Source organism: Danio rerio, chromosome 21 (assembly GCF_049306965.1).
Source record: "Danio rerio strain Tuebingen ecotype United States chromosome 21, GRCz12tu, whole genome shotgun sequence".
Taxonomy (NCBI): domain Eukaryota; kingdom Metazoa; phylum Chordata; class Actinopteri; order Cypriniformes; family Danionidae; genus Danio; species Danio rerio.
This window is the reverse complement of record NC_133196.1, coordinates 1,195,001-1,220,675: the sequence shown is the minus strand read 5'-3', so window position 1 is coordinate 1,220,675 and position 25,675 is coordinate 1,195,001. Positions and strand designations below refer to the sequence as shown.

General features: G+C 32.8%; 1 protein-coding gene across 2 annotated transcripts in view; it reads left to right on the top strand.

Annotated features, from left to right (window-relative positions):
• Window positions 1-23,049, top strand: part of scarb2b (scavenger receptor class B, member 2b) — a 63,849-nt gene extending 40,800 nt beyond the window's left edge. The window contains exons 7-13 of one of the 2 annotated variants that reach the window (XR_012397037.1): window positions 618-796; window positions 8,387-8,505; window positions 10,305-10,378; window positions 10,532-10,583; window positions 11,917-12,069; window positions 18,362-20,473; window positions 21,889-23,049. Coding sequence is in view for 1 of the 2 variants with exons in the window: in XM_009301636.5 (XP_009299911.1) it covers window positions 618-796; window positions 8,387-8,505; window positions 10,305-10,378; window positions 10,532-10,583; window positions 11,917-12,069; window positions 15,618-15,665; window positions 18,362-18,469 (733 nt within the window). In the remaining variant the exon portion in view is untranslated. Of the gene's footprint in view, window positions 1-617; window positions 797-8,386; window positions 8,506-10,304; window positions 10,379-10,531; window positions 10,584-11,916; window positions 12,070-15,617; window positions 15,666-18,361; window positions 20,474-21,888 lie in introns of those variants that run through there. The other variant, XM_009301636.5, reaches the window with a different exon arrangement.
• The last annotated feature ends 2,626 nt before the right edge of the window (window positions 23,050-25,675 follow it).

Genomic DNA, 25,675 nt, shown 5'->3' with positions numbered 1-25,675 from the left:
ATAATAATAATATTTATATAATTTATATTCATAAGAATATTTGTTATGAATAATATGTATATCAATTAATAAAAAATAATTATTGTTATTATTAATAATAATAATAATAATTATAATTATTAATATATTACTATTATTATTTTGATTATTATTAAGAAAATAATCTGAATAAAACATCTGCAGTTCAGAATGTAATATCTGCTCTGTAATTTTCTATTTTTTTCTAGTAATATTTATCGTTTCATAGTTCTTTCTTTGTTAAAGTAATTTAGCATTATTATTATTATTAATAATAATAATCATATTCTCATTATTAATAATATTATTATTAATATTTGCCATTAATATTGTAAATTTTGCAGCAATTTCTTACAGTGCATATTATTCACTATTATCACTCAAATTAATATAGAAATGTGTGTAAATATATATTTATTTGTTTTTTATAAATAAATAAATAGATTCAATAATGGGCTACAAAATCACCGGAAATCTGCGGGCACAGATTCCATGTGGTCCTAATTATTTTAATTATTTCCAAGTCCAGAGCACCAAAACACAATGGTACAGTTATTTTGCTCAGCGTTTTGACTGCTGTCTTGTCATTGGTCCTGTAGGTCCATCCACATGCGCTTTGAGAAGGAGGTGGAGGTGAAGGGAATCCCAGCGTATCGCTTCACGCCGCCCCGTGCTGTGCTCGCCAGCGGAACAAACAACCCAGAGAACGAGGGATTCTGCCTCACGCCCAAGAAATGCCTGGATGACGGAGTGCTGGACGTGTCTGTGTGCCGGCAAGGTGCATTAATGCATGTCTAAAAAAATCATAATAATCATTACATGCGTAATTCTCTACATTTTATAGATCAATTTGATGTTCAGTTTCAACAATCTTCAAGGTGATTTGAAGCTGTTTGGGTGTTCTAATTATTTAAGGTTGTTTCTATGTAGTTGCTAGGGCTTTCTGGGTGTTTAAGCCAGTTGTTAGGGTGTTCTAGGCTGTTCTTATGTAGTTACAATTGTATTCCAAGTGTTCTAGGATGTAATGTAGTTTCTTGTCTTTCGAGTGTTCCAAGTGTTAGGATGTTCCAAATTGGTAAAGCTGCTGCTATGTAGTCGCCATAATGTTCTAATTGGTTTAAGGTATTATGTAATTTCTAGGGTGTTTCAGGAGTTTAAGTCTCTTTTTTCTAGGGTGTTCTAGTTGTTTTAGCCTCTTTCTAGGATTTTCCAAGTTTTTTCCCCACTTGTTTGAACGTTCCAAATTTGTAAAGCTACTGCTATGCAGTCGCCAGGGTATTCCAATTGTTTTAGGGTGTCATGCCATTTCTAGGGTGTTCCAATTGTTTTGTCAGTTCCTACAGTGTTCCAAGTGTTTAGCCTCTTTTGCTACAGTGTTCCAAGTGTTTCCCCCACTTGTTAGGATGTTCCAACTTGTTTTATACATTCATTTATTTATTTTTTCGGCTTAGTTCCTTTATTAGTCTGGCGTCACCACAGCGGAATGAACCGCTAACTTATCCAGCATATGTTTTACACAGTGTATGCCCTTCCAGCTGCAACCCATCTCTGGGAAACATCTATACATACTCATTCACACTCATACACTACAGACAATTTAGCCTACCCAATTGCTCTATAGTGCATGTATTTGGACTGTGGAGGAAACCCACGCAAGCGCAGGGAGAACATGCAAACTCCACAAAGAAACGCCTATTGACCCAGCTGAAATTTCGAACCAGCGACTTTCTTGCTGTGAGGCGACAGCACTACCTACTGCACCACCACATCGCCCCCAACTTGCTTTAAAGCTGTTGGTATGCAGATAAAATGGTGTTTGAAGGGTTTTAGAATGTAATGTAGTTTTTCGGGTGTTCCAATTGTTTAGTCTGTTATTAGGGTATTCCAGGTGTTTCGTTGGTTGCTAGGGTCTTCTTAGTGTTTTAGCCAGTTTCTTGGATGTTGCAAGTGTTTTCCCCACTTGTTATGATGTTTTAAATTTGTTGCCAGTTGCCAGGTTATTCCAATTGATTTTGGATATTGTTTCATTTCTAGGGTGTTCCAAGTGTTTTCCCCACTTGTTAGTTTTTTTTCCAAATTTACTAGGTTATTCCAATTGTTAATTGTTTAGCTAGATGTTAAGAGTGTTCCAAGAGTTTTAGTCAGTTGCTATGGTCTTCTTAGAGTGCTTTCACACCTGATATATTTAGTTCGATTGAATCGCACTAGAGTTCATTTTTCCTTTAGGTGCGGTTGGTTTGGGCAGGTGAGAATGCAGCAATTGTACTCGAGTGTGCACCAAAAGTGGACCAAATAAGCGTACCGAGACCTGCTTGAAGAGGTGGTCTCGGTACGCTTTCAAACGAACCCTGGAGCGGTTCGTTTGTGGTGAGAATATGATCCGTACTAAAACAGGTCCAACCACAAAAAGTACTGCGCCTTTAGGACTAATCCAGCTGCCGTAGGCCGATGCGCTGTGCATTATGGGATATGGAGGAAAAATATTTGTTGACAACGCTTTACCAACAGAGAGAGAGAGAGGGGAAAACATTAGCTGATGCATCGTTGGTATTATTTCCGCAAGATGAGCATGTTGCAGTTTAGCTAAATTAATTTACGCCTCCTCCTGAAGTGACGAGCGACGCATTAAAACAATATTTTCTTAGCCGCAGCCGCACTTCATTTTTAAAATGTATAGTTTGTCTAAAGCAGGGATACAATCAGTCAGCGCAGTCGTCCCTCCAGAGTAAAAACGACATTTCGTGTCTGCTGGTTTTATATTTACTTGCAGGAGTTCACTGGCGTTTTCCCGCATGTGAATTCTGACCAATCAATAAGCAGTTTAGTAAATACGTTCAACAACATCTGGCCAATGAGAGATGTGGATTTTGTCAGATGACTGCATTTTGGTTCGTTTCAACTGGTTCGGACCAAAGCCAGCAGTGTGGTGTGAAAACCACCCAAAGACGGCAGAAGATGCAACAATGTATCATTTATTACCCTTGGTCCGGACCAAATGAAGCGAACTACAGATGTGAACGCACCCTTAGTGTTTGGTCAGTTTTTAGGGTGTCCCAAGTGTTTTACCCCACTTGTTTAGAATGTTCCAAATTTGTAAAGCTGTTATTTTTTTCAATTGTTTTAGGGTGTTTATTACTAATCTATGGTGTTTCAATTGCTTTAGTCAGTTCTTATGGTGTTCCAGGGGTTTTAGTCTATTTTGCTAGGGAGTTGCTGCTGTTTTTGTGTTTTTCTAGGGTGTTCCAAGTGTTTCCCCATTTATTAGGAAGTTCCAACAATTCAAAGCTGTTGCTATGCAGTTACCAGGGTATTCCAAATGTTGTAGGGTGTGATGTAGTTAGGGTGTTCCAATTGTTTACTCAGTTGGAGTGTTCCAAGAGTTTTAGTCAGTTGCTAGGGTCTTCTTAGATTTTGGCCAGTTTTTAGAGTGTTCCAAGTGTTTTACCCTACTTGTTAGTATGTTCCAAATTTGTAAAGATGTTGTTTTTCCAACTATTATGTGATTTTTAGGGTGTTACAATTGCTTTAGTCAGTTCCAAGGGTGTTTCAGGAGTTTTAGGCTCTTTTGCTAGGGTCTTCCAGGAGTTTTAGTCTCTTTTGCTAGGGTGTTTCAGAAGTTTTAGGCTCTTTTGCTAGGGTGTTTCAGAAGTTTTAGTCTCTTTTGCTAGGGTCTTCCAGGAGTTTTAGGCTCTTTTGCTAGGGTGTTCCAAGAGTTTTAGGCTCTTTTGCTAGGGTGTTCCAAGTGTTTTCCCAACAGGTTATTCCAATTGTGTTCCAAAGGTTTTAGTCAGTTGCTAGGGTCTTCTTAGTGTTTTAGTTAGTTTCTGGGGTGTTCTACGTGTTTTTCCTTACTTGTTATGATTTACCAACTTTTTTAAGCAGTTGCTATGCAGTTATTATGGTATTCCTGGAGTTGTAGACTGCCACTGTGCAGATTCTAGTGCATTTCAAGTGGTTTAGGTTGTCGTTATGCAGTTGTTGTACTTCACGTGTTTTTAGCCTGTTGTCAGTGTTCCAATGGTTTTCGGTGTTGTTTTAAGGTGTTTCAAGTGTTTTAGACTATTGCTATGCTGTTTTTAGGGTGTTTCAATTGTTTTAGGGTGTTGCTATGCTGTTGCTAGGGTGCTCAAAAAGACTGTAAGCCAGATGTTAGGGTGTCCCAAGTGTTTTAGGCTAATGCTATGCAATTAATAGGGTGTGTCAAGTGTTTGTAGACTGTTTTTATGAAGTGTCTAGTTCTGAGAGATTCATGCATTCTGAACATGAGCATTTTAATCAGTTTTTGGCACAGCGAGTGACATTCCTGATCATGTCAGCTTGCACTTTTGTTAAAGAACATTCACCCCAGTATTGTAGATGATAAATATTGCACATTCATCGATTCCAAATGCTTTTCATCTGGCCTTCTGTACAAACAGTCCTAATTAAGCATTATTTAGCATACTGTGAAGCATAAAGTGAAACATAAACACACAACAGCTGATTTCCTCACGGGTCATGTCAGTGTTTTTGTTTTTAAGCCAGTTTTTAGGGTTGCTAAGTGTTTTAGGACGTCATCATGCAGTTTTAGTGTTTCAATTGTTTTAGAGTGTTGCTATACTGTTGCTAGGGTATTCAACCTGTGTTTAGGCCAGTTGGTATGCTCTCCCATTTGTTTTTAGCCTGATAAAAAGCACAAAAAAATGTTTTTGGGGTGTTTCAAGTGTTTTAGACTGTCATTATGTAGTTTCTACGGTGTTTCAATTGTTTTGGGGTGTTGCTATGCTGTTTCTGGGATGTTAAAAGTGTTTTTAAACTAGTTGTGAGGGTATCTCAAAGGTTTTAGGCTGTTTCTATGTGGTTTCTAGTGTGTTTCAAGTGTTTTAGACTGTTGCTATGCGGTTTCTAGGGCGTTCAATTGTTATAGCGTTTTGCTGAGCTGTTGCTAGGGTGTTTAAAATGTTTTTAAGCCAGTTGTTAGGGTGTCCCAAGAGTTTTAGGCTGCCATTATGCAGTTTTTAGAGTGTGTCAATTGTTTTAGACTGTCGCTGTGCTGTTTTCCGGTTGTTTCATTTGTTTTAGGGTGTTGCTTTGCTGTTGCTAATGTGTTTTTTAGGCTGTTCCAAGAATTTTAGGCTGTTGCTATGCAGTTTCTAGGGTATTTCAAGTGTTTTAGGGTGATGATATGCTGTTGCTAGGGTGTTCAAAGTGTTTTTAACATGTTCCAAGTGTTTTAGGCAGTTGCAGATGCAGTTTTAGGGTCTTTCATGTGTTTTAGACTGTCATTTTTGATCTAGGTCAGGATGTTTCCAATGTGTTTCGGGGTTATTTTAGGTGTTTTAGGGGTTGCTATCCCATTGCTAGGGAGTTCAATGAGCTTTTAAGCCAGTTGTTATGATGTCCCAATTTTGTTAGCCTGTTAAAATGCAGTTTTTGGGTTTTTTTCAAGTGTTGTAAACGTTAAACAGTTTCTATGGTGTTTTGTTTGCTATAGCATGTTGTTATGCTGTTGCTAGGGTGTTAAACATGTTTTTAAGCCAATTGTGAGGGTATGTAAAGGGTTTTAGGCTGTTGCTATGCTGTTTCTAGGGTGTTCAATTGTTATAGCGTGTTGCTGTGCTGTTTCCAGAGTGTTCAATGTGTTTTTTTAGCCAGTTGTTAATGTGTCCCAACGTTTTTAAGCTGTCATTATGCAGTTTCTATAATGTTTCAGTTGTTTTATGTTGTTGATATGCTGTTGCTAGGTTGTTCAAAGTATTTTAAACCAGTTGTGAGGGTATCACAAGGGTTTTAGGCTGTTGATATACCATTTCAAGGGTATTTCATGTGTCTTAGGGTGTTGCTATGCTGTTCTATGGTATTTTGCGTATTTTCAGGTGCTGTTATGCCATTTCTAGCGTATTTCACATGTTTTAGGGTGTTGCTATGCCGTTTCTAGGTAGGGCTTAAGCATTATTTAGCATTGTATCGGTTGTTTGTTAACAGGTCTAGTCACTTCTGAGTATTACTGGGAAGCATGAAGTGAAACATAAACACACAACAGCTGATTTCCTCTCAGGTCATATCAGTGTTTGTGTTTTATTACCGTTCTCAGTCACGCTGTGCTCATGTGAGCGTCAGCACCACGATTGTAATATTGCCAAAGCATTTGTGCTCTCCCGCATTACAGGTGTATGGAATGACACACACTCACAGAGCGAGTGTGTGTGTGTGTGTTGTCAAACAGAAGCGCTGGAAAACGCTCACCTCTGTCCCAGTAACGCTGGAGTCTCATTTCCCCTCATGTGTTGAGAACAAGGCGTTTTTTAGCTTCTAGTCACTCGCAGTCACTCCTGATTGTTTTTTCATGCTGAAGGTCAAAGGTCGCGTCATGTTCTTGTGAGACTGGGTTCCTTCCCTTTTTAACATCACGACATGGAAAAAAAAACACAACAGGACAGGCCTGACGTCTCATGGGGCTCGTATTAAAGAAAGCATTGTTAAAGCATTGTTATTCCTGCTAAAACACTGGTGATGTGGGTTTCAGGGACATTACAGGGTCAGTGACTTTAGAAAGGGGGAAGTGTGTGAAAGGGCAAAACACTGCGCTTTTACTCTCATCATGTTTGGTGTAGTGCATGTTTAATTATGATCTTAGCGATGGTGATGAACTGAACTGGTTGTTAGATCATCTGTGTGTTTATAGAGCCGCTGATCATGTTTCACACCGGATGCTATTTCTGAAAATGTATTTATTTATTTAATGGTGAGGGAATAGTGGAAGAAACTAAAAAGATATAAACTTTTATCATATAGTTAATTTAATTTATCGAATCTATTTATTAATTATAATTGTATATAATATGTAATATACAAAATTATTAGCCCTCCTGTTAATAACCCCCGCCTAAACATTTCTGTTTAACTGAAAATATATTATAGTGATATTATATTATTGATATATAATATTACAATTAATTTATATTTTATTACGAATATTAATTTATTCACATTTAAATGTTTATCATTAATGCAATGTATTTTACTTTAAATAATACTTTTGTATATTTATTATTTGTAATATTTATTATAATAATAATAATATTATAATTATAATATATAATTTATTAATATTAATTAGTTTATTAGTTATCATTTAAATGATTATCAGTGTAGGGTGTAGTGTATTTGCAGTGTATTTCACTTCAGATGATAATTCTGCATATGTATATATTTATTATTTGTAGCATTAATAATATATTTATTAATAATATTATATTAATATTGATATAAAATAATAAAATGAATAATATATTATTGTTAATATTTTTTATTTATTTACTTAATAAAGTGACATTTAAAGGCTTAATTAGGTTAATTAGGCAATTAAGGGTAATTAGAAAAAGTCATTGTATAATTGGTATTATATTATTGATAAATAATATTTCAATTAATTTATTTGTTATTATTAATATTTATTTATTTACATTTAAATGTTTTTCTTGAATGCAATCTATTTCACTTAAGAAAAATATTTTTGTATATTTATTATTTGTAATATATATATATATATATATATATATATATATATATATATATATATGTGTGTGTGTGTGTGTGTGTGTGTGTATATATATATATATATTCATTAATTTATTATTTATCTATTACATTTAGTTAATTTCAGATAATAATTTTGCTTATTTGTATTTGTATTATTTGTCGCATTATTAATATAATATGTATTTATAATATCATTGATATATAATATTAAAATGATTTTAGATTTATTCATATTTATTTAATTGTCTTAAATGCAGGTTTTTTTCACTTCAGATAATAGTTTTATGTATTTATATGTATATATGTATATTTATTTATAAATATATAATATATATTATATATAAAATATAATATATTAAGAATATAATATTATAGTAATATTATAATTCTAATATCTATTAATGATATTATATATATTGCTTTATAATAATAAAGTGAATTAAAATATTATAATTTATGTTAATTTATTTTTAGTGTTTAACTTGAATACAGTGTTTTCACTTTTGATAAGTTTGTTTTATTTGTTATTTATAATAATAATAATAATTATTATGATAATAATAAAGTATTGCTTAATAATATTGTATTATTATTGATATTTAATGTTTAAATGATTTTTAATGATTTATTTAATTTATTATTAATATATATATATATATATATATATATATATTCATTCATTTTTCATTCATTTATTTATTTTGATTTATTCACATTTAAATTAAAATATTGAATGCAGCATATTTAGCTTTAAATAAAAGAGTCTGCCATGCGTAAACCTGCATGATTTTGGTGTGAATTATGAGCTGCAATAATCATGATGATTTTCTGTTGTTTATTTTTCCAGGTGCTCCTGTAGTCGTTTCTTTCCCTCATTTTCATCTGGGTGATGAGAAATACGTCCAGGCTGTGGAGGGTCTTTCTCCAGTCCACGAGCAGCATCAGACCTTCCTGGATCTGAACCCTGTAAGTCTGATAACACACGTTTAATCTGTTCTTTCCTGTCCAAAGTGCTTTCTGATTTCTGATTGGCTTGGATACGCTACATTTGACGAGGAATGTTTTTCCCCTAATATATTTTTTCCTGTCTAAAGTGGTTCACTGCAAAAAAACAAAACAATTTATCTAGCCAGAGTTACAATCAAAACATCTTAATGATCTTGATATAAGAATAAAACACTCTGCAAGATTAGATTGAGTAAGATTGTTGTTTTAGGAGTTTTTGTCTTTTTTCTTAGTTAGTAAAGCTTTAACTGCAAAAGTTTTTGTCTTGTTTCTGGTTTAAATATCTAAAAATTCTTAAATCAAGAAGCATTTTCTAGACAACCAACTGGCCATTTTATTAGGTACACCTGTCTAACTGATTGTAGTTCTATCGTTAGGCATTCAAAGCGAGCATCAGAATGGGGAAGAAAGGGGATTTAAGAGACTTTGAACGTGGCATGGTTGTTGCTGCCAGATGGGCTGCTCTGAGTATTTCAGAAACTGCTGATCTACTGGGATTTCCACGCACAACCATCTCTAGGGTTTACAGAGAATGCTCCGACACAGAGGAAATATCCAGTGATCGGCAGTTCTGTGGGCGCAAATGCCTTGTTGATGAGGCCAGAGGTCAGAGGAGAATGGCCAGACTGGTTCCAGCTGATAGAAAGGCAACAGTGACTCAAATAAGCACTCGCTACAACCGAGCTCTGCAGAAGAGCATCTCTGAACACACAACACGGCCAACCTTGAGGCGGATGGGCTACAGCAGCAGAAGACCACATCGGGTGCCGCTCCTGTCAGCTAAGAACAGGAAACTGAGGCTACAATTCACACAGGCTCACCAAAACTGGACAATAGAAGATTGGAGAAACGTTGCTGCTCTGATGAGTCTCCATTTCTGCTGACACATTCAGATGCTCGGCTCACAATTTGACCTCAACAGCATAAAAGCATGGATCCATCCTGCCTTGTATCAGCGGTTCAGTGTGTGGGGGAGATTTTCTTTGGGTCCATTAGTACCAATTGAGCATCAACGCCACAGCCTACCTGAGTATTGCTGCTGACCATGTCCATCCCTTTATGAGCACAGTGTCTCCATCTTCTGATGGCTACTTCCAGCAGGATAACGCAGCATGTCATAAAGCTCAATCATCTCAGACTGGTGAACATGACGATGAGTTCACTGTACTCAAATGGCCTCCACGGTCACCAGAGCTCAATCCAATAGAGCAGCTTTAGGATGTGGTGGAACGGGAGATTGGCATCATGGATGTGCAGCCGACAAATCTGCAGCAACTGTGTGATGCTATCATGACAATATGGAGCAAAATCTCTGAGGAATATTTCCAGTAGCTTGTTGAATTTTTTTTTATTTTTATTTTTTTTTAACTAAATCATCTATTCTAAGAGGTTTTCCTTAAAAACAAGCAAAAATAATCTGCCAATAGCATGAGTAAGATCATCTTATTACAAAGCGTAAAAACAAGAATATTTTTCTTACATTAAGAACAAACTCAGACTCATTATTTCTGGAAATTATTTCACTTGTCTAGAAAATGCTTCTTTATTTAAGATCTTGTAGATATTTGTACTAGAAACAAGACAAAAACAAGGGAGAAATGCATTGATTTGCACTGTTTTCTTATTTTATGAAATGCACTTATCGTTTGACTTGTTTCTCGTCTGTATCTTCTTAAATCAGTCATTTGTCATTTAGTCATTTATTTCCAGTATTCATAAATTATTTTGGTCAGTGTTGATGTTTTGTGTGTGTTTCTCAGACTATGGGAGTGCCTGTTCGTGCCATGAAAAGAGCTCAGATCAACATTCATCTTGAGAGAGTCACGGGATTTCCGTATGTGATATATTTAATCTTGATTTAATCATAAACAGCTGTGTGTGTGTGTGTGTGTGTGTGTGTGTGTGTGTGTGTGTGTGTGTGTGTGTGTGTGTGTGTGTGTTTGTGTGTGTTGTATAATTTATAGCTCTTTGTGTTTTGTTTCCTCAGTATGACCAGGAATCTAGAAAGCACCATCTTCCCTATAATCTTTCTGAACGAGGTGAGAAACAGAAGCAAAACCCAAAATATATTAATATTCAAATATTTAATTAATATGTTAATATATATTAATATTAAAAAGTTATGAATGCATTATTTTGACATTATAATTATGCTAATAATATGCAAATGTTACTTTGAATGCTCTCCTAACACGTAACATTTAAAAAGCATTAGATTAAAAAAAAAAAAATATATATATATATATATATATATATATATATATATATATATATATATATATATATATATATATATATATATATGTATATTTATTTTTATTTATTTCTTTTTTTTATTACCTAAAAATTGTTTAGGTCACAACTGCTGCTATTAATTATGACCTAAACAATTTTTAGGTCACAATAATGTTTAGGTTATATACCGGGCTTGACATTAACACCCGCCGACCCGTCAAATGTTGGTAGATTTTAGCTGTGGCAGGTTAGACAGACACTCCCACAAGCCACTTTAGCTGGTTGAAAATTAAACCAATTGTGTAATTATTAATAGTAATAATACCTGCCTATAATTAATACATTGTGTTAATTAGTAGTTATAAAATATGATCTTATTTGCATTCAAAATCCCAATGCCTAAACCCAGCTACTCTCTTAATAACTATTAATAAACAAGTAATTAATAGTTTATTTAAGCTAGTACTGTCAGTTAATGGTTTGTTAATATCATGAATTCTGACCTAAACTGAAGTGTTACCAAAAACTAATTTAAAAAACACGGTCACACTTTATTTTAATCTATTTAATTAATTTATGTTAATAGCAAACCATAAACTTTGACGTTAAGCTCAATAAATTATTAATTAGCTGTTCATTATTAGTTATTAAGGTTTAGGTATTGGGATTAGCAAAATAAAATAAGATCATACTTCATAAAGACTAATAAACAGTTCATATCTAGGCAGGTAATAAGTCAGTAGTAAATAGCGAGTTTTGTGACAAACTCAAGTGTTACACACAAAAAAAGCATCATTGTAAAGACATTTTCTATTATGAGCATTACTGGAATAACATTTGTTCATAATTATGTAGTTTAATTAGTTTTAGTGGGCACCTTGACATCGAACACATCCAAAAAATAAATCGATTTGATCGTCTCTATATTGATTTGACTAAAATCTAACCAGGGAAGCATTTCTAAAATCAATGAACAACGATCACAAACTTGTGTATATGCAACTACACACTGCAAAAAAAATGTTGTCTTGTTTCTAGTCCAAATATCAAAAGTGAAAACAAATGCTCTTGTGGGAACTCTGTAAACATCAATCTGAGTGTGTGTGTGTGTGTGTGTGTGTGTGTGTGTGTGTGCAGTCTGTGGTGATCGATAACGCTTCAGCAGAGAGAATCCAGAAGCTGCTGCTGGTCGTGACTTTGGTTTCTCATTTTCCGCTGATTCTCGTGGCTCTGGGAGTCATTCTGCTCATCGTAGCCGTCATCCTCGCCGTCCGCTACTACCAGAACAAGGTAACTGCGTTCTCACAAGTCATGCAATTCCTGGAATGTCATGGAATTTTTAAATATCATGCAATTCCTGGAATGTCATAGAATTTCTAGAATATCAAGGCATTTTGGAATATCATGGAATTTCTCAAATATCATGGAATTTCTCAAATATCATGGAATTTCTCAAATAGATAGTTTCTCTAAAATAGATTTTCTGGAATTTTATGGAATTCCTGGAATATTATGAAATGTCTTGAATATCATGGAATTTTTTGAATATCGTGGAATATGTAGAACATCATATGATTCCTGAAATATCATAGAATTGTAACATTCCTGGAATGTCGTTGAATTTCTGGGATGTCATAGAATTTCTGGAATTTCATGGATTATCTGGAATTTTATGAAATTTGTGGATTATCTTAGAATGCCTGGAACATCATGAAATTCCTGAAATATAGAATTTTTGGAATATGGTGGAATTTCTAGAATATCATGGAAATTCTGGAATATCATGGAATTCCTAAAATATAGAACTTCTGGAATACCGTGAAATGTCTTGGATATCAGGAGTTTTTTTAAATCATGGGATCTTAAAACATCATGAAATTGCTAAAATATAGAATTTATGGATTTTTGTGGACTTCCAGGAATATCATGGAATTTCTGGAATATCAAGGATTCTTTAGAATACTGTGGAATTCCTGGAGTTTCGTGGAATTTCTGGGATATCATGGAATTTGTAGAATATCATAGATTTCCTGGAATTTTATGGAATTCCTGAAATATCATGGAATGTCTTGAATATCATGGAGTTTTTTGAATATCATGGAATTTGTAGAACATGGAATTCCTGAAATATCATAGAATTTCTAAAATGTTTATGGAATTCCAGGAATATCATGACATTTCTCAAATATCATGGTTTCTTTAAAATATTATGGAATTCCTGGAGTTTCGTGGAATCATTAGAATATCATGCAATAGCTGGAATATTATGAAATTTCTGGGATATCTTAGAATTTTCGGAGTTTCATTGAATACCTGGAATTTTATGGAATTTCTGGAATTTCATAGAAGTTCTGGAATGTCATGGAATTCCTGAAGTGTCAAGGAATTTTGGAATATTATAGAATTGCTGGAATTTTATAAAAATCCTGGAATATATAATTTCTGAAATAGCATGGATTTTTTTTTTAATTATCAAACTTTTTAGAACATCATGACATTTCTGCAATATCACACATTATTTAGAATATTCTGGAATTCCTGGATTTTCATGGAATGTTTAGAATATCATGGAATTCCTAGAATATCATGCGATTCATCCATGGAATTTCTGGAATGTCATGGAATTTCTGGAAAATCACCTCTTTAGAATATCATATATATATATATATATATATATATATATATATATATATATATATATATATATATATATATATATATAAAATGTACATTTTATAATACATTTATGTTAATATAAGTTTTATGAGCTTTAAGCTAATATGAATTATAATATCATTTTAATAGGATCATATCAATTAAGAGCTTTGAAGTGGTCATTTGGAGTGTTAAAAATTAGACAATAGAAAAGCTACAGTAAATGGGAAGTACTTAAAAGCCACACAAATAGTAATACTACTTACATGTACAGTCAAAAATGCAAAAAAAGCTCATTATCTGAATCTGAGGTGAATTATGCATTGTTGTTGTCATAGTGGCTATTAAAGACATGCAGAATGATATTCAAGCTAAAAGCATGTAATAGTGTGTTGTTGTTTTAACATTATTTTAGAATTATTAATATAGAAGCACAACTGTTTCTGTTCATTTCATGTTTCTTTTCAGTCTGGGAGTTTCATATTTGCCTTAAAGTGGGAACCTGGGGTGATGAAGTCTGGAAAAAATATTATCCATTCTAATCCAGCTTACGCTTCAGTTTCCCACATAAATCTGACATTTACTGTCAGCACAGTTCACACAAACTCATTTAGTGGATCTTTATGTGCCTGTACTGTGGGTTTGATGGGAAACAAATCGCTATTCTTCCACAATAACCTTTATAAGTCTATATTCTTATTCACACGCTCACTGCTGTCGAGAAAAAAAAAACATATTTGAGAAAATCAGTGTTAGAAATTGAACTGATGTTCTTAAAATGTTTTTCTTATGTTCACTTTAAGTTACATAAATATATTTTGGAATGTTCTCTGTTGCAATGTTCTTTTTTTGGAATGTTAGTTTGGAATTTTGTCTTTCACAACATTCTCATTCCCTTTTGGAATGTTCTCTTTTGGAACATTCTAAATAACATTCTTTTAACATTCTAAATAAATCTAAATAACTTTCTTTTGGAATGTTATTTTGAAATTTAGTTTTTTGGAACATTCCCATTCCCTTTTGAACATTCTCTTTCAGAATTTTATCTTTTTGACTGTTGTCTTTTGCAATGATCTTTTGGAACATTTTCTTTTGGAAAATTTGCAGCATTCTCCTTTAAAACTTTTGGGACATTCTCTTTTGAAAGGTATTCTTGAAATGTTTTCTTTTGAAACAAATTCTTTTGGAATGTTCAATATTGAAGTGTTCTCTATTGGAACATTCTCTTTTGGAATCTTTGGAACATTCTCTTTTTGAATGTTGTCTTTTGCAATATTCTCTGCTGGAACCTTTGGAACGTTCTCTTTTGGAATGTTTTGGAACCTTTGGAGCGAAAAAATGACAAAAAATGGGTCTTGGAAGGAAAACGAGGGGAAAAAATTGCATTTGTAGTCTGTAATCTAAATAGAAGAATTACATTATAGAGGTACTAGAAGTCTTACTAGAAGAAATAAAAGTGCTCATTGCATGTTTAATTATTTTCAGTGTTTGATAATGCATAAATATTTTTTTCAATTTGGCAAGCATGTTTGTTTTTTTAAGATTATGTTTTAAAATTGTGGATAAACTGCATGTAAATTGTGACTATGGACCACAAAACCAGTCATGTTAGAAAATTGAGATTATGACATCTCCTAAAATCTGAATAAAAAATCTTTGCATTGATGTATGGTTTATTAGGACAATATTTGAATAAAATACAATTATATGAAAACCTAGAATCTGAAGGTTTTCAAAAAATCTAAAGGATGGGGAAAATCTCCTTTGAAGATGATCAGATTACGTTCTTAGCAATTATTATGCATATTAATAATTTTAAAAATATGTTTTGACATATGTAAACATGAAATGTGCAAAATATCTTCATTGAACAAGATCTTTACTTAATAATCTGATAATTTTAGTATAGTTTTTTTCTATAATTATAGATCATACCTAAGGCTCCAGGGTCACAATTACAAATATTATTTAATGTATTAGTCTATTTAAAAGCATGCTGCATGCTTCAGTGTGCCTGTTTTGTTAGTGATAGTGTTGCTAATTATAAATCTGGTTCACTAACTGGCCGTGATGCGACTAACCTGCTCACGCTGCTCTCATTGGTCAACACTGCTGTCAATCACTGCTCATTAACATGTCTAACCTGCGCAACTCATGCTTTTCTGCTGCTCTGCTTTATTTAGACTGAAGTGAAGCGATTTGATTTTGCTGAGGCTTTCCACTGCACTGCTGTAAGTCCACACACACTCATTAACCTGTTTACACACACCTCACTCCAGCGGTGCACGTTCATAACTGCATTCCACGTAAACAGTTTATGCACTCAAAAAAACATAACAAATAAACATTACATTACAAACATACATGTTTTTCCAAGCAGAAATACGTAGTGTAGCAGTACTAACATGTGTGAAATTTAATTGAAACTGAAAAATAGGCTGTGCAAAAGTTTGGGCCCCCTCTCTTTTGTGTGGCTTTTTAATGCTGATTGATTACAACACAAAATTGATCCGAGTCAGCGAAGCTTAACAATCCTAACACAGGTGCAACCAATCATGAAAAGGGATATTTAAGATAGCTGATTGCTAGTTGTGCTTCTAATTATTAGGAACCTGAAAGTAGCAACATGGGAACCTCAAAAGAACCTAGTAATGACCTAAAAATTAGGATAATTCATCAACATAAAACAGAAGAAGGATGCAAAGAGCTATCACAAAGGTTTAAAGTCCCCATCTCCACAGTCAGAAATATAGTAAGAGAATGGAAGTCCACAGGAACAGTTCTTGAGAAGAAAATGTGTGCTAGGCCAAGAAAAACACCTGAAAGGCAAAGGAGAAGAATGGTTAGAGTGGTCCCAGACAGACCACAGACCCCCTCCACAGAGCTCCAGGAACATCTTGCTGCTGATAATGTGATTGTAGATCATTCCACAGTCCAGCACACTCTTCACACAGAACAGCTCAGTGGAAGGCGGAGAAGCCTTTTCTGCGAAGGCTCATCTGAACAAGCCTGAATCATTTTGGAAAAATATACTGTGGACAGATGCCACAACCATAGGGGCTTTGCATGGTGGATAAAGAACACAGCATTCCAGGAGAAGAACCTGCTCCCTACTGTAATATATGGTGGAGGGTGCATCATGCTGTGGGGATGTGTGGCAAGCACAGCTACTGGAAACCTTGTCAGAGTTAATGGTCACATGGATTCCACCCAGTATCAGCAGATCCTAAAGTACAATGTTCAGGAATCAGTCAAGAGGCTGAAGTTGCGGCAGGGTTTGATGATTCAGCAGGACGATGACTCAAAGCACAGTTCCAGATCTACCAAGGAAATCATGCTCAGACACGATACAATCTTCTAGAATGGCCATCCCAGTCCCCAGACTTAAACATCTATGAATTGATTTGCTCGGCATCCTCCAAACCTGACTGAACTGGAGAAATTCTACAAGGAGGAATGGCCCAAAACGCCTTCAGCAAGAACTCAGGCACTTCTCCTTGACTATAAGAAGCGTCTACATGCTGGTATTTCAGCAAAAGGTGGCTCTACAAAACACTGATGGCATTATTCTGTTGGGGTGCCCAAATTTTTGCACGTGTCTGTTTTAGTTAAGACTTAAACGGCATCGCATCTGTTGATTTAATAAATGTTGTCAGAACTGAAATGTTGCTTTTTCCCCAGGGTATAAAATATATCCAAAGGAATAAGCTGATTTGAAAGTCCAGCCGGTTATGGCTTGCAATTATGAAAATTATCAGAGGTGCACACTGTTTTGCATAAAACTCTAAATGTAAATAAGTAAGAATAAAGCGAATGTGAACAACACAATATTAGAATTTAAAAAGCACATTATATTATATACATCACATCACATTATATAAGTATGAAAACGCATAATATCAACATTTTCCCATAGATGGGTTGCGGCTGGAAGGGCATCCTCTGCGTAAAACATGCTGGATAAGTTGGCGGTTCATTCCGCTGTGGTGACGCCGGATTAATAAAAGGACTAAGCCGAAAAGAAAATGAATGAATGAATGAATAATATCAAAATATGGCAAAAAGCCACTTTATAAAAGTATATAATTTATACTTTTTAAATTACAAATAAAAAATGATGAATTTATATCACACATTTTGAATTAAAACAAACCAATAAACCTAATGTAAGACATATTGTTAGTTGTACAGAATTAAAATTTTATTTAATATTTAAAATAAACAAACATAATGTAATAATGCATTCATACAGTGCATTTGTTTCCAATTAAAACATCAAAAACTCAAAGAAATGTGAAACTGCACTGAAAAAAATATATGTTTAGTGAAGAATTATTTAGGGATTCTCAAGTGTTTAGTGTTTATTTGCGGTAGTCAATTGCATTATGGGATGTTGATCTCTGCTCTGTCCACTTCTGATGATGAAAATTCAACTCTGCAGTTTAACAAAGTGACTATTAGTGGCATTTTAGTGGTTTGAAATTATATAATAAATGAAATCTAGAGAAATAAGTGTGTAAAATAACCGAGAATGTGCAGCAGTTTATTACAAGATGTCTGTAGCCTAATATACAACCCCAACACACACACTTTAGCACTGCAGACTATTACACATGTGCAGAGAAGACACTTTATGCAGCATTTCAAGGTTAACAGCTCCTGGAAGAATATGGAAAACTGCTCACTTTCTGAGATATTTTACAGTGTAGTTGACTTCATCTGCTTAATCAAGTGACGTGTGCTGCTGATTTAAGCTTTAAACACTTTTCTTGAGTGTATGAATAGACAACTGTGAACTCATAATGTGTCTCAAATGACTGCACTTCTGCATAAAGCATGTTTTAGACTGATAAAACACACACAAACACACACACACACACACACACACTGAGTTTACATGCTAAATCCTGTTCTTTCTTCTTTTTAGCCTTCTGCAAAGAAAGACACATCATATGCTCCTGTGAGTGCCAAAGTGGACGATCAAGACGAGAAAAACGGCACTTACATCGGCATGACGCCCGTGGACAAATCTTAAACCACTGCTGAATGTGTGTGTGCGCGCGTGTGTGTGTCAGATGCTGTCTATCAAGCACTGTCAGTAGTTTGAGCACTGTGTGTGTGTGTGTGTGTGTGTGTGTGTGTGTGTGTGTGTGTGTGTGTGTGTGTGTGTGTGTGTGTGTGTGTGTGTGTGTGTGTGTGGTCATGAAGGTGTCACTGACTCTTCCTCAGGACTGAAGTCATCTGTTTCTGCTCACACACACACTTCAGGTCATCTCTACAGTTACATATTTAAACACTTTCAGCTGCATAAAAGCTGATTTAATAGATTTTACGTTAAAATAGATATTAGAAATAACACTAGAGCCTGTCCTAAATGACACAATCAGCCCTCAGTGTCCATCACTACGGTTACACACACTCTGTCCAGTCGGTTTTTCTGTAGCGCTTTATATGATGTAGATGTCAGAGCTGCTTTACTGAGAGGAACAGGCAAATAATAAAGGTCAGGTGACTCTGTTAAACCCCGCCCACTAATACACACCCACAATGTTAAACCCCGCCCTCTAATACACACCCACAGCATTAAACCCTACCCACTAAACTAAAACAAACACGCGCAGTGTTAAACCCCGCCTACTAAAACAAACACACCCACAGTTTAAACCCTGTCCACTTATACAAACTCCATCTGTTACACCCCGCCCACAAAAATAAACACCCTCTGTGCTAAACTCCGCCTCTGAAACGAACATAATCTGTATTAAACCCCACCCACAGTGTTAAACCCTGCCTCATAAAATAGGCATTCTTAGTGTTAAACCACACCCACTAAAACACATCCTCTGTGTTAAACCCCGCCTACTAAAACATAGATATTCTCAGTGTTAAACCCCACCCACTAAAAACACCCTCAGTGTTAAACCCCGCCCACTAAAGCAAAGACATTCTCAGTGTTAAACGCTGCCCACCAAAACAAACACCACCTGTTACACCCCGCCCACAAAAGCAAACATCTTCAGTGTAAAACTCCGCCTCTAAAACAAACAACTGATTAAACCCCGCCCACTAAAACAAACACACTCACTTTGTTAAGCCGCAAACGTCAGATAATCTGTAAGTGGGTGGGGCTTGAAAGAAAACGCGTTTGAATGGGCGGGGTTTAAAAGAGAATGCATGTTTAAGTGGGTGGGGTGGGCGTGGTTAGCCAGGAAATGTGTTTTTTAAGTTTGTGGGAAATGCCAGCAAATGCTTAAATGGGCGGGGTTTTTTAAAAAGAGTGCATGTTTAAGTGGGTGGGGTTTAAAAGAGAATGCAAGTTTAAGTGGGCAGAGTTTAAAAGAGAATGAGTGTTTGAGTGGGCAGGGTTTGTCAGAATTTGTTTGAGTGGGTGGGGTTTGCTAGAAAATATGTTCTGTAAATGGGCGGGGTTTGTCAGATATTTTTAAGTGGGCGGGGTTTTCCAGAAAATGTGTTTATGAGGCTGGGTTGGTCACAGTATGTGTGATGTGAGTATGGGGGGGACTTATGTATATTTAGTGGGCTGGGCTTGTGTTTGCTTGGGCGGGGTTTGTTATGGAATGTTTTTAAAGTTTGCGGGGGGTTTGCCAAAAAAATGTGTTTAAGTGGGTGGGGTTTGTCCCAATATGCAAATTGTCTGTTGACGTATATTTGTGTTTGATTGGGCGGGGTTTGTTAGGAAATGTGTTTTTAAAGTTGGCGGGGTTTGCAAGGTGGGGTTTGTCACAGTATGCAAATGGGGCTGTGCTTGTCACTGTATGTTTATATGAGTGGGCGGGGTTTGTCAGAAAATATTTTTAAGTAGGCGGAGTCTTTTACTGAGCAGGGGTTGAAGCGTTTCAAGTCTATGAAGCTCCTGAAATCACTAACAGCAGCTTTAATATTCACACACACTGAGTTCATAACGTTTAAAGGCCAAACACAAGCTTCTGTTCATATTAGTGTTACCAAACCGTCAGTTCACACAGGAGGATCTTCTCCTTCTCTAAAAACAACACAGAGATTAGTGTGTGAGCGCGCTGTGCCTTTAAGAGAAACTGGTCTATTTGAATCAGCAGGTGCCGTCAGTTCACTGTGCCTTTGTGATTTTATGAGTGTGAGATACTAATATTAAGCTGTATTGAGTTAGTGTTTGTGGATTTGTGTAGGTGATGATACTCTGCCGTCTTCATGTACTGGTGTAAATGTGGACCGTGCTCCTCCAACACTAAACGCTGACTGAATTTCGAGTATTATTTTAGTGTTACTGAACTCTTTTAACAGAAGTATTGGAGTGTTCAGTCTGTTTGTTGATTGTCGAGCAGGAAGGATCACCCTTTATGTTTTGATATGTTACATTTCATGTGTTCGTATCGGCTTTCCTTAAACTAGATGCTAAAATCATAACACAATAACCTCGCATCGTAACTCAGAACACTGCTGGACATCAGCTTTACAATCACATTTCTAATGTTTTTGTTTTTTGCTCACCCAACCTACATTGATTTGATCCAAAGTACAGTAAAAGCAGGAAAAATCTGAAATATTTTTACTATTTAATATAACTGGTTTATATTAGCCTATATTTTAAAATGTAATTTATTTTAGTGATTTTTATTATCTTTACTCTAGGCTTATGATCTTTCAGAAATCATTATAATATGCTGATTTGCTCTTTAAAAATGTTTATTATAATTATTTAATTATATTTATTTATTATAGTTATATAATAATTACTATTGTTAATATATATAACTACTATTTACAACTATTGATAATATTAATCATAACATTATTAATATGATATAATAATAATAGTTATTATATAATCAAAATAAACATTTTTAAACATGGGCGTCACGGTGGCGCAGTGGGTAGCATGATCGCCTCACAGCAAGAAGGTCGCTGGTTTGAGTCCCGACTGGGTTAGTTGGCATTTCTGTGTGGAGTTTGCATGTTCTCCCTGTGTTGGCGTGGGTTTCCTCCGGGTGCTCTGGTTTCCCCCCACAGTCCAAACACATGCGCTATAGGGGAATTGAATAAGCTAAATTGCTGAATGTGTGTGAGTTCAAGAGTGTATGGATGTTTCCCAGTGATGGATTGCAGATGGAAGGGTATTCACTACGTATAACATATGCTGGAATAGTTAGTGGATCATTCCACTGTGGCAACCCCTGATTGATAAAGGGACTAAGGTGAAAGAAAATGAATGAATATATAATAATAATAATAGTATACAATTATAATAAATATATAAATGTAATTTTAATTAACATTTCTAACATATATCATCCCGATCACCAGTGATCTTGCCTTTGTAGATCTGAACTGCACTACATTTCCCATCAGGCACCTCACTCACACACTTGGCCCAGATTTCTCTTGATTGCAATCACACACAGCTGAAGCTGTTCAGGACTAATCTAATGGATGATCGGGAACTGGTGTGTGAGTGAGGTGCCTGATGGGAAATGTAGTGCAGTTCAGTGGCAGAACTGTAGTTCCAGTAATAGTGAGTGTTTCTAGTGATCTATAAAGGCTGGATCACTGGTGATTATGATATATATAATTTTTTTCTGGATAATTTAATGATTATATTTAATGAACATTTTCTGAAATAAAAAGCTTTTAACAGTGTACAACGTTTAAAAGTGCACAGTAAGAATCATTTTATACATTCATTTTTAATTAATATTTGTTTTTATCAAGGATGCTTTAATTTGATTAAATTGATGAATAAGACATTAATAATGTCAAAAAAGATTAATATTTCAGATAAATGCTGTTTTTAAACTTTCTATTCACCCCAAAAAAGCTGAAGAATATAATTATTTATGATTATAGTCCACTGTTTTCAACATAAGAACAATAAAATATTTGTTTTGATCATATTATAGTGACGTCCGAATGATCATGTGACTAGTAATGATGCTAAAAATTCAGTTTTAAGTCACAAAAATAAATTCATATTTAAAATATATTCAGACACAAACCAGTTATAGTAGATAGTAAAAACATTTCAGATTTTTACAGTATTTGCTGTATGCTTTAAATCAAATAAATGCAGGGTTAATCATCTTATTAAATTTAATTCTAAATAAAAACATAATAAAAATCCCACTGCTGTAAATCTCCTGGCCAGCAGTGAATGTATTATAATATTGCACTAAAACACACCGTATTAATAGTGAATCTTCACGTTTAACGCACTGTTTCTCCAGATGCTCACTGGTGTGGATCTCTGAGCCATTGGATGTGATTTCTGTATGTTTTCATGATATCTGACGTGCCAAACATCGAGTTATTGCACTTGATGAGTGATTTATGTGCAAATATTGCTCATTTTTGAGTTGAAGTGTTGATGAGAGCTGAGACTGAATATAATGAATGTGTGTTACGCGTCTTTAATGTGCCGAATCGACGCACTTTTCAATCTTGCCTTCGTTATTATCAGTGTATGATGGTAAACTCAGTGGCCTTCGGTTTATATCAGCTGCATCTGCTGTCAGATTTCTATATTCAGACTGCACAAATAATTGTACAGTTTTGTATATAAATAATGCATTTTTCCCCTGTGGATTTATAAGAAAATACAATAAAAAGACTTTGTCAAAGACATTTTTTCTGTGTTTTTTTTTAAATAATGTAATAATAATTATTAATAAAAAAATATATATTTCAATTAAAATAAATAGCTATGTTTAAATAAAAACATTAATAAATAAATGTTAAATGTAAATAAATGCTAATTATATTAAAATAAATGAAGTAAAATAAATAGTTTCATTTAAATAAATAAATTAAATTTTATTAAAATAAAGTTAAATTAAGATATATAATTAAATTAATATGCATTTAAATAAATACAAAATAAATTAAAACAATTTAAGTAAAATAAATAGTTGCATTTAAATAAATAAATAAATTTCCATTAAAACAAAGTTAAAATATATGCATTTAAATAAATACAAGTTAAGTTAAAATAAATGAAGTAAAATAAATAGTTGCATTTAAACAAATAAATTTCATTAAAATAAAAGCTTAATTAAAATATATAGTTAAATTAATATGCATTTAAATAAATACATATTAAATGTAAGTAAATGAAGTAAAATAAACAGTTTCATCTAAATAAGTAAACAAAAAATAAATAAAGTAAAATAAATAGTTTAAATAAATAAGATAATTGTCATTGAAGTAAAGTTAAAATAAAATAAATGATTCGATTTAAATATATGCATTTAAATAAATGCAAATTCAATTTAAATGAAGTAAAATAAATAGTTGCATTTAATTAAATAAATTAAATTTAATTCAAATAAAGTTAAATTATTATATATGCATTTAAATAAATAAATACAAATTAAATTAAAATAAATGAAGTAAAAAAAGTGTTTCATCTAAAATATTTAAATTTCATTAAAATAAAGTTAAATTAAAATAAATTATTACATTTAAATATATGTATTTAAGTAAATACAAATTAAATTTAAGTAAATGAAGTAAAATAAATTATTTTATTTAAATAAATAAATAAAATTTTAATAAAATAAAAATAAATTAAAATATCTAGTTAAATTAATATGCATTTAAATAAATAAATAAATTTAATTCAAATAATTTAAGTAAAATAAAGTTACATTTAAAAAAATAAGTTAATTTTCGTTAAAAAGTTAAATTAAAATAAATGATTAGATTTAAATATATGCATTTAAATTAATTAATTAAAAAAATAAGTAAAATAAATGGTTACATCGAAATGAATTTTAAATATTAAAATAAAGTTAAACGAAAATAAAAATATATAAAATATATGCGTTTAAATAAATACAAATAAAATTTAAATAAGTAAAATAAATAGCTGGTAAATTAAAAAAGGTCAATTAAAATATAGTTTAATTAACATGCATTAACATAGGTAAGCAAGTTTTAAAATGAAAAAAAATTAATAGTTACTTTTGAATAATTAAATGAAATTTTATTAAAATAAATGTAATTAAAATTTATGGTTAACTTAAATATGCATTTAAATAAATAAGTAAATGTATGCTAATTAAATGTAAATAAGTAAAGGGAAATAAATGGTTGCATTCAAATAAACAAAGGAATGTTCATTAAAATAAAGTAAATTAAATAGTTTAATTAAAATAAATTAATAAAATTGTATTAAAATAAAATTGAAGTATATGCATATAAATAAATAAATACAAATAAATTAAGTAAAATAAATAGTTTCATCTAAATAATTTAATTTAATGAAACTTATTTAAAATAAAGTAAATTAAAAAAGTTAAACTATACAGTTAAATTAATATGCATTTAAATAAATACAAATTTAATTAAAGTAAATTAAGTTAAAAGAGTCACAGCTAAATAAGTTAAATTTATTTAAAATATGCATATATAAAAAAAGAATGTTTAGGTTAAAATAAATGAATACAAGTTAAAGTAAAATTTAATAAATAAATAGTTAAATACAAATAAATACATTTAAACTAATTTATTTCCATCAATAAAACGTTTTATTTAAATAAATAATAATATTTTAAAAATTATAATAAAAAATTTAAATAAATAAAACATAAAATAAGGTAAGTATATAGTTAGATTTAAATAAATAAAAGTTAGATATAAATAAATATTAAATTAAAATAAATTAAGCAAATAAATGATTAAAATGTCTATTTAAATTCAATTTTATTAAAATAGAGGTAAAATAGATGTATAAAATAAATGTCAAACAAATAAAGTGTATTATATTAATAATAATTATTATCAAAGACTAGAGAGTTCTAAAGAGCTTAGTTATTATTTAATAATTACATTACTTATGTATCATTAAAGACTATAGGATACTGAAATATAAAATTTATACATTTTTAATACTTTAAAGGGACTTTGTTATTCATATTAATAATTATTATTGTTCATGAATTTTAAATAAATAGTAATAAATAGTAAAATTCATCAGTAGTGTGCACATATGAGCTTTATCCACAATGAAAAACGTAAACATGAAGCTAATAAGCTATATTTACAGATAAATTACTATTAAGTGTGTGTGTGTGTGTGTGTGTGTGTGTGTGTGTGTGTGTGTGTGTGTGTGTGTGTGTGTGTGTGTGTGTGTGTGTGTGTGTGTGTGTGTGTGTGTGTGTGTTGTTGTTGTTGTTGTTGTTGCTCCTCTGCGCCGCTCGGTGGCGCCACTGGGAGCAGAGACGCCTCTGAAGACAACAAAATCAGTAAA